This window comes from Amblyomma americanum, chromosome 1 (genome assembly GCF_052857255.1).
Source record: "Amblyomma americanum isolate KBUSLIRL-KWMA chromosome 1, ASM5285725v1, whole genome shotgun sequence".
NCBI lineage: Eukaryota > Metazoa > Arthropoda > Arachnida > Ixodida > Ixodidae > Amblyomma > Amblyomma americanum.
Genome location: NC_135497.1, coordinates 156400078 through 156412077, shown reverse-complemented (window position 1 = coordinate 156412077; position 12000 = coordinate 156400078). Strand labels below are relative to the sequence as shown.

The following is a 12000-nucleotide window of genomic DNA, read 5'->3' as shown; positions in this document are numbered from 1 at the left end:
CTTTGAAGGACAAAAAAGTGCTGCAGACTATACTCCGTCTCATAAATAGCAGGCAACGCTGCCAAAGCTAACGCACCTGCTCGCACAGGCTAAGTCCAAGCCCAAAAAGTACTTCTCCATACAACCCAAGTGAACACAAACATATTTTGTTGCAACAAATCTAAAATGCCTTGGCTGGCACCTTCTGGAATTTGTTTTATTTGCCACAATTTTGTCCTTTGACTCATTAAGACTTCGAGAAGCAAGAACTACATGTGGCAATATGATACGTGGTTGATAGGGCAAATCGCTCTTACTCAATCCGCGTCCAAAAAGTAGTTCACCCTCAGTGAAAATTGTAGCCAGAGGGCCAGAACACTGAGTGTCTCACAGCTTCGACCGTGATTTTAAATGCTACCACTTCGTTTTATACCGCTCTTTGTTCTCGCCTAAATACTCACCGAAGTTGCAAGAAGAATGAATGATGCGTGGCGGAGTTATATAGTTTCGCAGATGCGCTATTTCCATTGCCTCTGCACTGTTGCCTGCTATGTATGAAGCTGAGTATAGGTCACGCCTCTCTAACCAAACCCTCCGTTGGTTTCACGCAGCTAGGACATTATGTGTTTTTTAAAAGCTTGTTTACATTTAGCTGGAACACCTGGTGCGTGTGTGTGTGTGTGTTGGGGGGGGATACAATTCTTAGCAGCAAGTTCTTTCAAATTTTTAATCCTTTTCTCTCACTCCTACCTTTTCTTCAAGCCGACTTTGGACTCGCAAGAAAGTATGGTGTGCCTGTGAAGCCTATGACACCACGTGTTGTCACTCTTTGGTGAGATTTTTAATAGTCAAACATTTGTAAATGTTTTATGACTAATTACCTTAAAATTATGTTCTTGCTGTGAATAGCAGCTGGACTTAATGAATAGCTGCCCTAAAAGAGCACGTTTCTTAATTTGTTGCATTGAAGTTTAAACCCATTTTTCTGTCTTAGTTTTAGTAATGGGCTGGGCTGTAATATTTACCAAGCTTCAGAGTTAAAACTCAACTGACCGTGGAAGCTTCGTAGACCTTAACGGCGCATTGCAGACTAGTGCCGTGACTGGTGTTAAGCTATCATTTAAAACTCTTGTTTGTGACATTTGACTAACCTGTGTAAAAAATTTTCCAAATTGTTTTTTTTTTAATTGTTGACTGTGCTGTTGCTTAAACACCACATACATTTAAAGCCAGTTGCTCTGTGAAGGTGCCCTTTTATTTGGTTTAGTTTCTTAGGATACCTTATGTAGCTTGAAAACTTATGGTCATGTGTTAATGTATCTCTACTTGCTTGGTTGGTAACTTGTGACTTGTGCTACTGGTAAATGCCATCATTGCAACGATTGTCACCACCATTACTGTAATTTTAAAGGGACAGTGCATTCCTTGTTCTTCTGTCGCGGAATGCTTTTTCTGTCACCATGTCTTTACCTTCGTCCGCTCAAGCTTAATGAGAGTCTCAGTTCTGGCAGTCTTGATGTCATGGGTAGCATAAGAGGGTTCTTGCACATCTGCTGCCCTTGGTGTTCAATCACGTTCCATGTGTTACTTGCGGTATTAAAAAGGACATTTCACGTCCACCGCCATGGACGAGGGTAGTGCTGGTGAACGCTCCCAAGATTGAGTCACAGGCAACATGAATGCACTCGAAAGTAGAAGGTTAGATAGCTGCTACCATAGCTCAATTAGTAGAACACCAGGGGTCGTGCAATATACAGAGGTCATGAGTTTAGATCCTACTGATGCCATGTGGTTGTTTTTTCTTCTGCTTTCTAATCATTTACCTTTTATGTATACCCCTGTCACACGAGCAGTTTAAAAATGCCCAATGAGGAGAGGCAGTGGACATAGAACCCAATAGGAATCAGCCAGTGCCACACGGTGGTTTTCAATGATCGTTGAACTCGATGGACATCAGCTCAATGGAGGTTCACGAATGACCATTGGAATCTCAAGGGTCATTGAGAACGGCTTCACACTCACCATATGTTGAAAAATTAAGATATAAAAACTCAGAATAAACAAAGTATCATTTTGATGTAATGACAAAATTTCAGACTACATTAGCCAGTTCATAAACAAATTTTTATTCAGTAGTCACATATGGTAGCTCTGCAGAACGTCCGGTGGTCAGGTGTAAACTAAGTGATGCTGTTCTTGATGTGCGGCGTTGCGGTGTTCTGCGTTTCTTCTAGTGCCCATAAATGTTGCAACGACATTTGCTAAGAACACGACAAACATTCGCTGATCTGTGGCAGTTTCACAGGTGAATGCGTCTGAAATGAAGTGCGGGTTGTTGCCCGTTGTTGTCCTGCCATCGCTTTCTCTAGATTGTGCCGAACTGTAAAGTATTTGAATAGCCTTTTTTAACAAAGTTTAAGTTAAAAATTACACTTATTCTAACATTTGGCATATTTTATTTGGCTTGTTCACTTCGGATTTTTACTCATTGTTTCTGCCCCTGGCTCCATCTGTCGGATTGCATGCTCATTACTCAGTGATCATTGAAATTCGCTGTGCAGCAGCGGAGCATCTGGATGACCTTCGAAAATTTAGATGCCCATTGACTCAGTGGTCACTGAGATTGCCCGTGTTACAATGGTATGTTACACTACTGATTTCCCATTGATCAACATAACCACTTAAAAAAAAAAATCTTTCCCCTATGCTTTCCTTGGCTTCGGTGACTGTTGGCCTCCTTGAAATCACGGTCATCAGGTGCTCTGTTTGCATTAAGCAACTTAGTTATCGGTTTTAAGTCTTTGATTGTGGTTTTATTTACCATGTACAGTGAAACCTCATTACCGCTTTTGCTACCGTACATAGGCTATCGGTCATATCTGACCGACATTTTAAGCCTGCTGCCAAAAATTCAAGTCAGTGCTCCTTGACAAGCTGTGCCGTTTAGTTTGCTTGTATAACGCCAACTCTTTGGTTTGAGTTTCTTTTTATGTGAGGAGGAAATGCGAAAAGTGAAAATTTGACCAGACGTAGTCCGCCAGTCGGCAATCATGGCATCTGTTTCGCCGTGCACTCCTGAAAGGCGAAAGGCTACACGGAGCACTTTAGTTGGTTCTGATGCAGTCTTGTTTTCTTTTTAGAGCAGCAGTGGTTAGTTAGACAACGATGTGGAGTGATTGGATTTCAGTTCCGATAGTGACACTTCGTCTCAGAGGCTCGGGACATCAGCATGTGCTTGCACGTGTTTCGTTGTGCCGTTCACGTTGCATTTTGTGTAGTGCACTCGATTTGTAAATGATGAGAGTAGTTTTATATGGTACTTTAGACTCTTCTCAATATACTACCAAGACATTTTACCAAAATGCACCAGCAGAATTTTGATTATGATGATGTCAAGGAAGTCCACGCCCCCTTTTCACCCATAGAGCCCATTCGCTACCAGCTGAAAAACTGAAATGGAGAAAAGGAGGAATTGCAAGCTCTGCTGTAAAAAACAAGAACAGAACTCAGAATAACAAGTGTAATGTGCTGCACATTCCAGATCTATCTCGACTTCAACTCATCACGCGCCTGCTTTTTCTAGTGGCCACAGAGAGCATGGTGTATTATGTATGCTGCTGAAAATGACAAGAATGGTAGCTAAGAACATGTGCAATGTTTTGTATATTTCAGTATTTCAATTTTTTGTAATCAACTTCTGGCTCAGTGCAGCGGCTTATTTTTGTTTTGCTTGTATTGTTTTTGTGTTATCAGCATATTGAACAAATAATTTTAAAAAAAGTTTTGCACACATAACTGTGGCATTTTTTTTTTTTTTTAAGTATAACCAGTAAGCTACAGTTTGGTGCCTCACATTGCAGAGTGCATTTGGCACTTCATGAAGAAATAATTTTTAAGAAATAATTTTTAATTTAAAACACTCAAAATCGGTCATTTTTTTCACAGTAAGGAAAAAGTTAAGACGTACTTATCCTGAACTGCAGAAAAACTATGTGTGAAGCAGTGGTATGTCATACTGAAAACAGCTTAAATATATCCACTGACCTAATGAAGGCTGATACCCGAAGTATTCTATGAAGGAAGGCACACGCAAAAGCGTTTAATGACGTAGGACCACAGAAATTCATTATGCCTGCCACCGAGGTGGCATTGCAGCTGCTAGTCAAGCGTTGCAAGCACTTATTACTGGGTCCCAACTGCTCTATTAGGCCTCTTATTGGTTGAATAGACGGAGCATGTCTAAAGATGAATTCACGCGACAGACCATTGGACCGCAGACCAGCCGTTACGTGACCTCCAGCTTTCGCTCCGTGAGGTCCATGCCTGGCCTGCGAATGGAGAAAGGCTGCGTACATGGCTAATCAGCTTATTGCCACTCCTCTGACCGTCATTCACCTTTGCAGGTAGTAATAACCGGATTAGGCATGCGTACGGTGTTTTGTCATGCTATGTTCAACATCCACGGGCCAGGCGTGAACCTCATGGAGTAGAAGTGCGATGTTACGTGACGCCTGGTCCGCGGGCTAATGATTCATCGTGCCACATAGGGTGACTCCAGGGGTTTTTTAACATTTTGAGTTGATAACCACATCGTATTCTTTAGAGTCCCCTATTTCCATTACGAAAAACCGTTTTTCAAAATACCAAGTAGAAGTATTTTAAAACAGCAGAAACTGGGAGACTGAAATCCAGTTTGAAACCCAAAGTGGGTTTCAGCCAAACTGTGGTGTCGCGGTTACTGTCCCAAAAGTTATTGTGTGCACATTGTTTAGCTAAACTGGCAGCTGCAAGTGACAGCTTGGGTCATTATTTGTATGAAGTGACCAAAAACAAGTGTGAAATTTTGTCCTTCAGCAAACACAGGGAGGATATCAAAGAGTGTGCCAAACTGGTGTCATACATGCAAGATTGCCCATAGAAGTTGCCCGATTGAGGCCACGAAATGAAAATTTTAAAAAATAATTTGTGCTGCAACAAGACGTTGCCAAGCTGCAAGATTCGTTACAAATGACCAGATCTTTGCGGAGAACTTACCCTGAATGTTCGGTAAAATCCGTGGAGATACAAAAAAAACACCAAAGTTGCCCTTAATGTATGTGCAGTTTCTCCAGCGGTAGTACACATGCTTCCGTTGGCGAAAATAATGAAGCGCCGACCAAAAGGTGTTGTCAAGATGGAAGGACGTTTCGACTTCCACACGGAAGTCTTGTTCACTGATGGAAAAATTTCGCACACAAAGCTTAAGTACATTGTGCTAATCGTCGCAGGCATCTAGCGTATGAGGGCGGTAGATTGCCGATGTTACGGTTGAGCGTCTGATCGGTTGTCTGGATAAACAGAGACTCCAGATATTGGCGTGACATCCAGTTTTTCTCACGGCCGATAATTGCCGCTTCTTCCCAAGCGATATCATGCTTCGTGTTTTCAACGTGTTCAGCCAGTGTGTTGGAACAAGCCTTCTTTTTCTTGACATCATTCTTGTGCTCATTCAGCCGTCTTTCAAAGTTTCCGCTTTCACCTATGTAGGAGTGATCGCAGTCTGAGCAGGGGATTTTATAAATTACTCCGGGAAACTTTTCCTTTTTTAGCTTGTCCTTTACGGACACCAACTCGTGACGAAGCTTGCACGCAGGCACGTGAGCTATATGCACATCGTAGATGCGAAAAATGCGGGCCAATGACTCGCTCACGCCTGGCACATACGGTATTGCAGCTCGGGCACGGCAAGGTAGGCGAACGGGCTGAGCTGGTCTCGTTGTCTGCTGTATTACAGCGTTCACGAAGTGCTGTGGGTAGCCACAATTGTTGAGCTCACGTCGCACTTGGCGTATGTCAGAGGCTTTTTCTTCGGGTTTCGAGCATATTCTTTCCGCACGACGGACGAGGGTAGAAACGACGGAGCGCTTATGGCACGTAGGATGGACTGAATTAAAGTGAAGGTATTGGCCTGTGTGCGTGTCCTTTCTGTACACCTTGAATGATAGGCGGTCATCACGTCGCTCCACCATGACGTCCAGAAAAGGAAGACGGCCAGAAATCTCCTCCTCGACGGTAAACTGGATGGAATCTTCCATGCTGTTCAAATGGTTCGTGAAAGCAGCCAAGGCATTCTTTTTGATTATGCAAAAGCAGTCATCAATGTACCGCAGGAAGACCTTCGGGCGCGGCTCGAACGAAGCCAAAGCGCGGCTTTCCAGTGCTTCCATTGTGAGGTTTGCGGTTGTGACCGAGATAGATGCTTCCATGGCAGTGCCATGAACCTGCTTGTAGACAGTGCCCCGAAAGATTTGCTTGAAGAACACGTACTTCAAGATTGCTTGAAGAACACGTACTTCATCTTTCGGGGCACTGTCTACAAGCAGGTTCATGGCACTGCCATGGGAGCATCTATCTCGGTCACAACCGCAAACCTCACAATGGAAGCACTGGAAAGCCGCGCTTTGGCTTCGTTCGAGCCGCGCCCGAAGGTCTTCCTGCGGTACATTGATGACTGCTTTTGCATAATCAAAAAGAATGCCTTGGCTGCTTTCACGAACCATTTGAACAGCATGGAAGATTCCATCCAGTTTACCGTCGAGGAGGAGATTTCTGGCCGTCTTCCTTTTCTGGACATCATGGTGGAGCGACGTGATGACCGCCTATCATTCAAGGTGTACAGAAAGGACACGCACACAGGCCAATACCTTCACTTTAATTCAGTCCATCCTACGTGCCATAAGCGCTCCGTCGTTTCTACCCTCGTCCGTCGTGCGGAAAGAATATGCTCGAAACCCGAAGAAAAAGCCTCTGACATACGCCAAGTGCGATGCGAGCTCAACAATTGTGGCTACCCACAGCACTTCGTGAACGCTGTAATACAGCAGACAACGAGACCAGCTCAGCCCGTTCGCCTACCTTGCCGTACCCTATGTGCCAGGCGTGAGCGAGTCATTGGCCCGCATTTTTCGCACCTACGATGTGCATATAGCTCACGTGCCTGCGTGCAAGCTTCGTCACGAGTTGGTGTCCGTAAAGGACAAGCTAAAAAAGGAAAAGTTTCCTGGAGTAATTTATAAAATCCCCTGCTCAGACTGCGATCACTCCTACATAGGTGAAAGCGGAAACTTTGAAAGACGGCTGAATGAGCACAAGAATGATGTCAAGAAAAAGAAGGCTTGTTCCAACGCACTGGCTGAACACGTTGAAAACACGAAGCATGATATCGCTTGGGAAGAAGCGGCAATTATCGGCCGTGAGAAAAACTGGATGTCACGCCAATATCTGGAGTCTCTGTTTATCCAGACAACCGATCAGACGCTCAACCATAACATCGGCAATCTACCGCCCTCGTACGCTAGATGCCTGCGACGATTAGCACAACGTTCTTAAGCTTTGTGTGGGAAATTTTTCCATCAGTGAACAAGACTACCGTGTGGAAGTCGAAACGTCCTTCCATCTTGACAACACCTTTTGGTCGGCACTTCATTATTTTCGCCAATGTATTCACCCGACCAGACGAGATTTCGTCGAACCTTAGATTTTACACATGCTTCCGTTAGCTTCCTCGTCAGCGTTGCCTGACAACAATGACAACATCAGACTGCGCTGGAGAAGTCTCAGTTCCACTGTATGTGTTTCTAAATGTGCAAATGGTGCCAGTTTCCACAGCACCTTCTCTCTGCAAAATGGGTGTCGTTGCCAGCGACGGTCAACACTCGGAGCTTCGCTTCGACACAAGGCGTGGTGGCAAGTGATATCAGTTGTGAAGTACAGGGTCTGTCCCAAAACTTCTCAGAATTTTTTAAATAAATCATTTGTTCAATATCAGTTTACATCTGTTCAGAAATTTTCAAAGTATTCTCCTCCTGCTTCGATGCACCGTTGCCAACGCTTCACCTAATCATTGAAAGGCGCCCTGAAAGCCGTCAACGGGAACCTTCTTCAGTGAGGTTGTCGCAGCTGCTTTTACCGCCGTCAGTGTCCCATGCCGAGTTCCTTTCAGGGTTCTTTTGATCCTTGGGAACAAAAAGAAGTTTGGTGGTGCCAGATCGGGGCTGTACGGCAACTAGGGTAGCTTTGCCACACCCATTTTGGCCAGTAACCCTGAGACAACGAACGCGGTGTGGCTTGACACATTGTCATGGTGCAAGATCCAATTGTTGCGATTTTCATTTCGGACGCGTCGAACCCTGTTGCGCAATTGTTTGAGCACTTCACAGTAAAACCCCCTGTTGACTGTTTGTCCCTGTGGCATGAATTCACAATGAACCACACCTTTTCTGTAAAAAAAAAACAATGAGCATTGCCTTGATTCGCGATTTGCTCATCCCTGCATTTTTTGGGCGAGGAGGCTTCGTGTTGTGCCACTCATTGGTCTGAGGCTTTGATTCGGGATCGTTCTCTAAAATCCACGTCTCGTCCCCTATGCCCACTCTTTCCAAAAATTCTGGTTTCGTTTCGTCGCGTTCGTGCAATTTCTTTGCACTTCAACAAACACTCTTCCTTCATCCCTCGTCAGGACTTTTGGCACCATTTTCGCACAGACTTTCCTCATTTGAAGATCCTTCATTAAAATCGGATAAACAATTGTTTTAGACATTCTACACTCTGCAATAATCCGAACACTTAATCGCCGGTCCTTGTCCAAAACTTGACGCACTTTTTGCACAGACTCGTCCATTTATAATGTCCACGGGCGTACCAAGCAGTTGTCATCGTTGACGGACTCCTGACCTTCCCAGAAACTCTTGTGCCACATGAAAGTTTGGTTTCGCGTCGTCACCATAGGCTTTCCAGAGCACTTCGAGAGTCTCCGCCCCATTTTTACCCAGTTTCACACAAAATTTGATTGCATAATGCTGCTGCAAAAAACTCGTCCATTTCTTTCTCAGCGAGGGTGCAGTAGATACCTCTGTGCGGAGCGCAACCTGCTTCAACAACTGCCTGCAGGCAACAGAGACGTGGTCTTGTTTCGAAGCTTAGATCCCCCACCAACTTCTCCGCCCCAAGCATTGCCCCACCAGGCGGCATAGCTGACTACAAAAAATCATTCCGGGAAGTTTTTGGACAGACCCTGCACTATACGTCGGAAGCACGTGTGACCCATGACAACGCCAATGGCCCCATGACAGCACAATGACATGGGCCAAAGCACAGCTGTGCAATGACGCCAGTCAACTAGGAGCACGGCAATGTGGGCTACTGCACATGGAGGAAAATGGAAGTTTGTTGTGGCCAGCCTTAGGCTAGCCTGAACTGCGAAGCTACACTGCTGCAGAGAAGCCGAGTCATAAGCGATAAGTGATAGCTGTGGCGCCGGTACATGCACGTGGCTTAGACCGTGGTCACTCAAACACCTGCGCCTGCAAATGGGGTGGTGGCGGGGCCATGATCGGTTGTGGCAGAGGTGCACTGGCACCCCTAGCGACAGGAAGGAAAGTGCTCTCTCTCCAGGAGTGTCAGTAGCTGCAGACATTCTCATCACATGCTACACCATGTCACCGCATGTCTCTCTCCACGCGTCACTCCAATCTAGGTGATGGGAGCTCTGGTGAAGTTTTCTTGCAATGCATCACATAGCTCATGGCAGCTTTAGAGAGGCCCTTTAGCCACGTATGCTTTGATAGGTATGCGCTGATATGGTATAAGCCACTACGATGATGTTTATGGAGCTGAGTTGGGGATTTCATGCGACTACATCCTATGTGGAACTACCGCTTAAGTAAGTATTCCTTAAAGGGGCCCAGAAAGGGGTCTCAATAAAGGTGCGATGTGTCTGGGATGTTAAAGAACGACGGCTCATAATTATCCCCCAGCAAGAATTATTTTAATGCGTTTTGTGGAAGCTGAGTTATTTGCAGATGAAATTTGAACTTCCGCATCTTCGTGCCTTTCCCTCTCCTCTCGCACCCCAAAACGGCGGCCCTCCTTCGTCGGCCCCACTCACTAGGCAGCTCCCCTACCTCCGCTGGCTGCGGCGCGCGCGGAGTGGGCGTGGCCGCAGTAATGCGTGATGTCTGAAGGAATTTGGCGCTGTGAACCAATGATAACCCCCAGCTACTGACGTCGCCTGCCAGGTTTTCGCATGAAAGCCTGGCACCGCTCGTCACCGCGAGGTGCGAATGCGGGCATTTTTAAAAATGTATTGTAAATTTCCCGCTCGCTTCTGAGGCCTCGTACGCTGCATGAACGCTCGGTGGCGTGTACTCTACATAGTGCAAGCATTTTAAAGCCAAGCTCAAACACCCCTTTCTGTGGCCCTTTAAGGTTGTTTTATTATATTTTCTTATCTGGTTCCACTTATCAAGAAACGGTAAAAAGCCCAGCGTTTTTATTGTATAGCAATTAATTTGAAACAGCGTATAGGTTTTATAAGAATGAGTTCAGTTAAAAGTCCTTCATTAGGTAAGGAAGGCGCATGGTCATGGGAGAGGCTAACGAGGAGTAGGTAGAGTCTTGAATGTTTACACGGTCATCAGTCACATAACATTGCTTTGATCAGGCCACCAAGGGAGCCCTGGAAGATAACTTGGTTTTTTAACGGCGCCCTTCATTGCAGTGTCTCTTTTTTCCTTTGTCTTGAAGCCATTTCCTTGTATGGTGTTACTGGCATGGTAAAAGGCATTGCACTAAAGTGAAGGACCCTGGTGAATCATTGGAGCACGTGGTCTTTGGCCAGTCATATTCTTGGTATAGCTATCATCCTGGCAGAAGTTGAAAAACTGAAGCTGTATTTTTCATCACCTCAATCAAATGAAACCAGAATCATTTCTGCTATTCAGGAACAAATAAAAGGACGGAAGCATTAGAATGTATTGTGCAGTCTCGTGAGGCTGTTTTCTTGAAAAATACTGAAATATTGTTCAAACGCATCAGAGCGATAGAGTGTTTCCGTAAACATTGAAAGAAAAATGTGTTGTTGCTATTGCTGTCCGTAAAATATTTGTTCAAACACGTGCCTGAAAGGCCAGGGACAGATTGAGCATGGCATGTGCAGTATGAATCCTTGGCCATATACTCATCATTGTGCATGGTTTTGCTTTTTTGCTATGACATGCGTGTGAACTTGTTTTTGTTTTGTATTTTTTTGCATGAGTCAACTGGCCAGTGGTGACAATATTTGCATTCATGCCTCAGAGACACAAAGTATACCGACAGATGGAAATAAATGCATAAATTAGAAAAATAGAGTGATTCAAGGCTCTTGAGGAAATCATTAAAGGTTTACTTAATGCTCCAAACCTGCGAAGTCTTCTATTCACACATTTGATCCCATGCTTGGCCATTAGCAGCTAGCTTAGGGCTTAGAATATTTTTACTCCCTTCTATGGCTGCCACTGCCAAGGGTGCTGTCAGTATTACTTAGTGATGTGATTTGCATTTGAGAAATGCAGTGTTTAAACTAAAAAGCTACTTGTTCAGTGAAACATGTGGGCAGCTTCATAGAGACATAATATTTCAGGATGATTTAACTCAATGTTTGGAAGGTGATTTGGCAGTTTTACATATTATAGCATGTAGTTCTGATAGTGCAGATGAAAAAACTCGTAGGCGATCCTTGGGAGATCAGTAGCTGTGCCTTAACGTGTGATGCAATCGCGTTGATGGGTTAATGGCCATATATGCAATGTTGGTCATTTTCTACATGTGTAGATCACAGAGTCCTTGTACCACTCCTGGCACAGTGGTGCAGCGGTTAAGTGATGCGTCACTGGCGAGGCTTATGAGATAATGCTCTTCCCGAGCAACCTCTCACGCCCAATCATTAATTTAACTGCCACTTGTCACGGTGGGCAGGTGGTGATGACGTCACACGGTTTGCACTGCGTCACGCTAGACTGCGGTCGCCATTTCCTCTTGCACAGATCTGTCTAATGCAAACACATTAATAATAGTATTGATGTCACTTTAGTACTTGCACTACACTTTGTGCACTGAAAAGAATACTTTTTTTTTTTCTCAGGTATCGTGCTCCAGAACTGCTGCTTCAGGCCAAGACCCAAACTACAGCCATCGATATATGGTAGGGCATAACAGTTTTAA

At 44.8% G+C, this 12000-nt stretch overlaps 1 protein-coding gene across 3 annotated transcripts in view; it reads left to right on the top strand.

The window, feature by feature from the left end:
* Positions 1-12000, top strand: part of Cdc2rk (cyclin-dependent kinase 10) — a 51380-nt gene that overhangs the window by 14410 nt on the left and 24970 nt on the right. For all 3 annotated transcript variants that reach the window (XR_013310932.1, XR_013310933.1, XM_077647446.1), the window contains exons 8-9: positions 742-811; positions 11921-11980. Coding sequence is in view for 1 of the 3 variants with exons in the window: in XM_077647446.1 (XP_077503572.1) it covers positions 742-811; positions 11921-11980 (130 nt within the window). In the remaining 2 variants the exon portion in view is untranslated. The remainder of the gene's footprint in view (positions 1-741; positions 812-11920; positions 11981-12000) is intronic.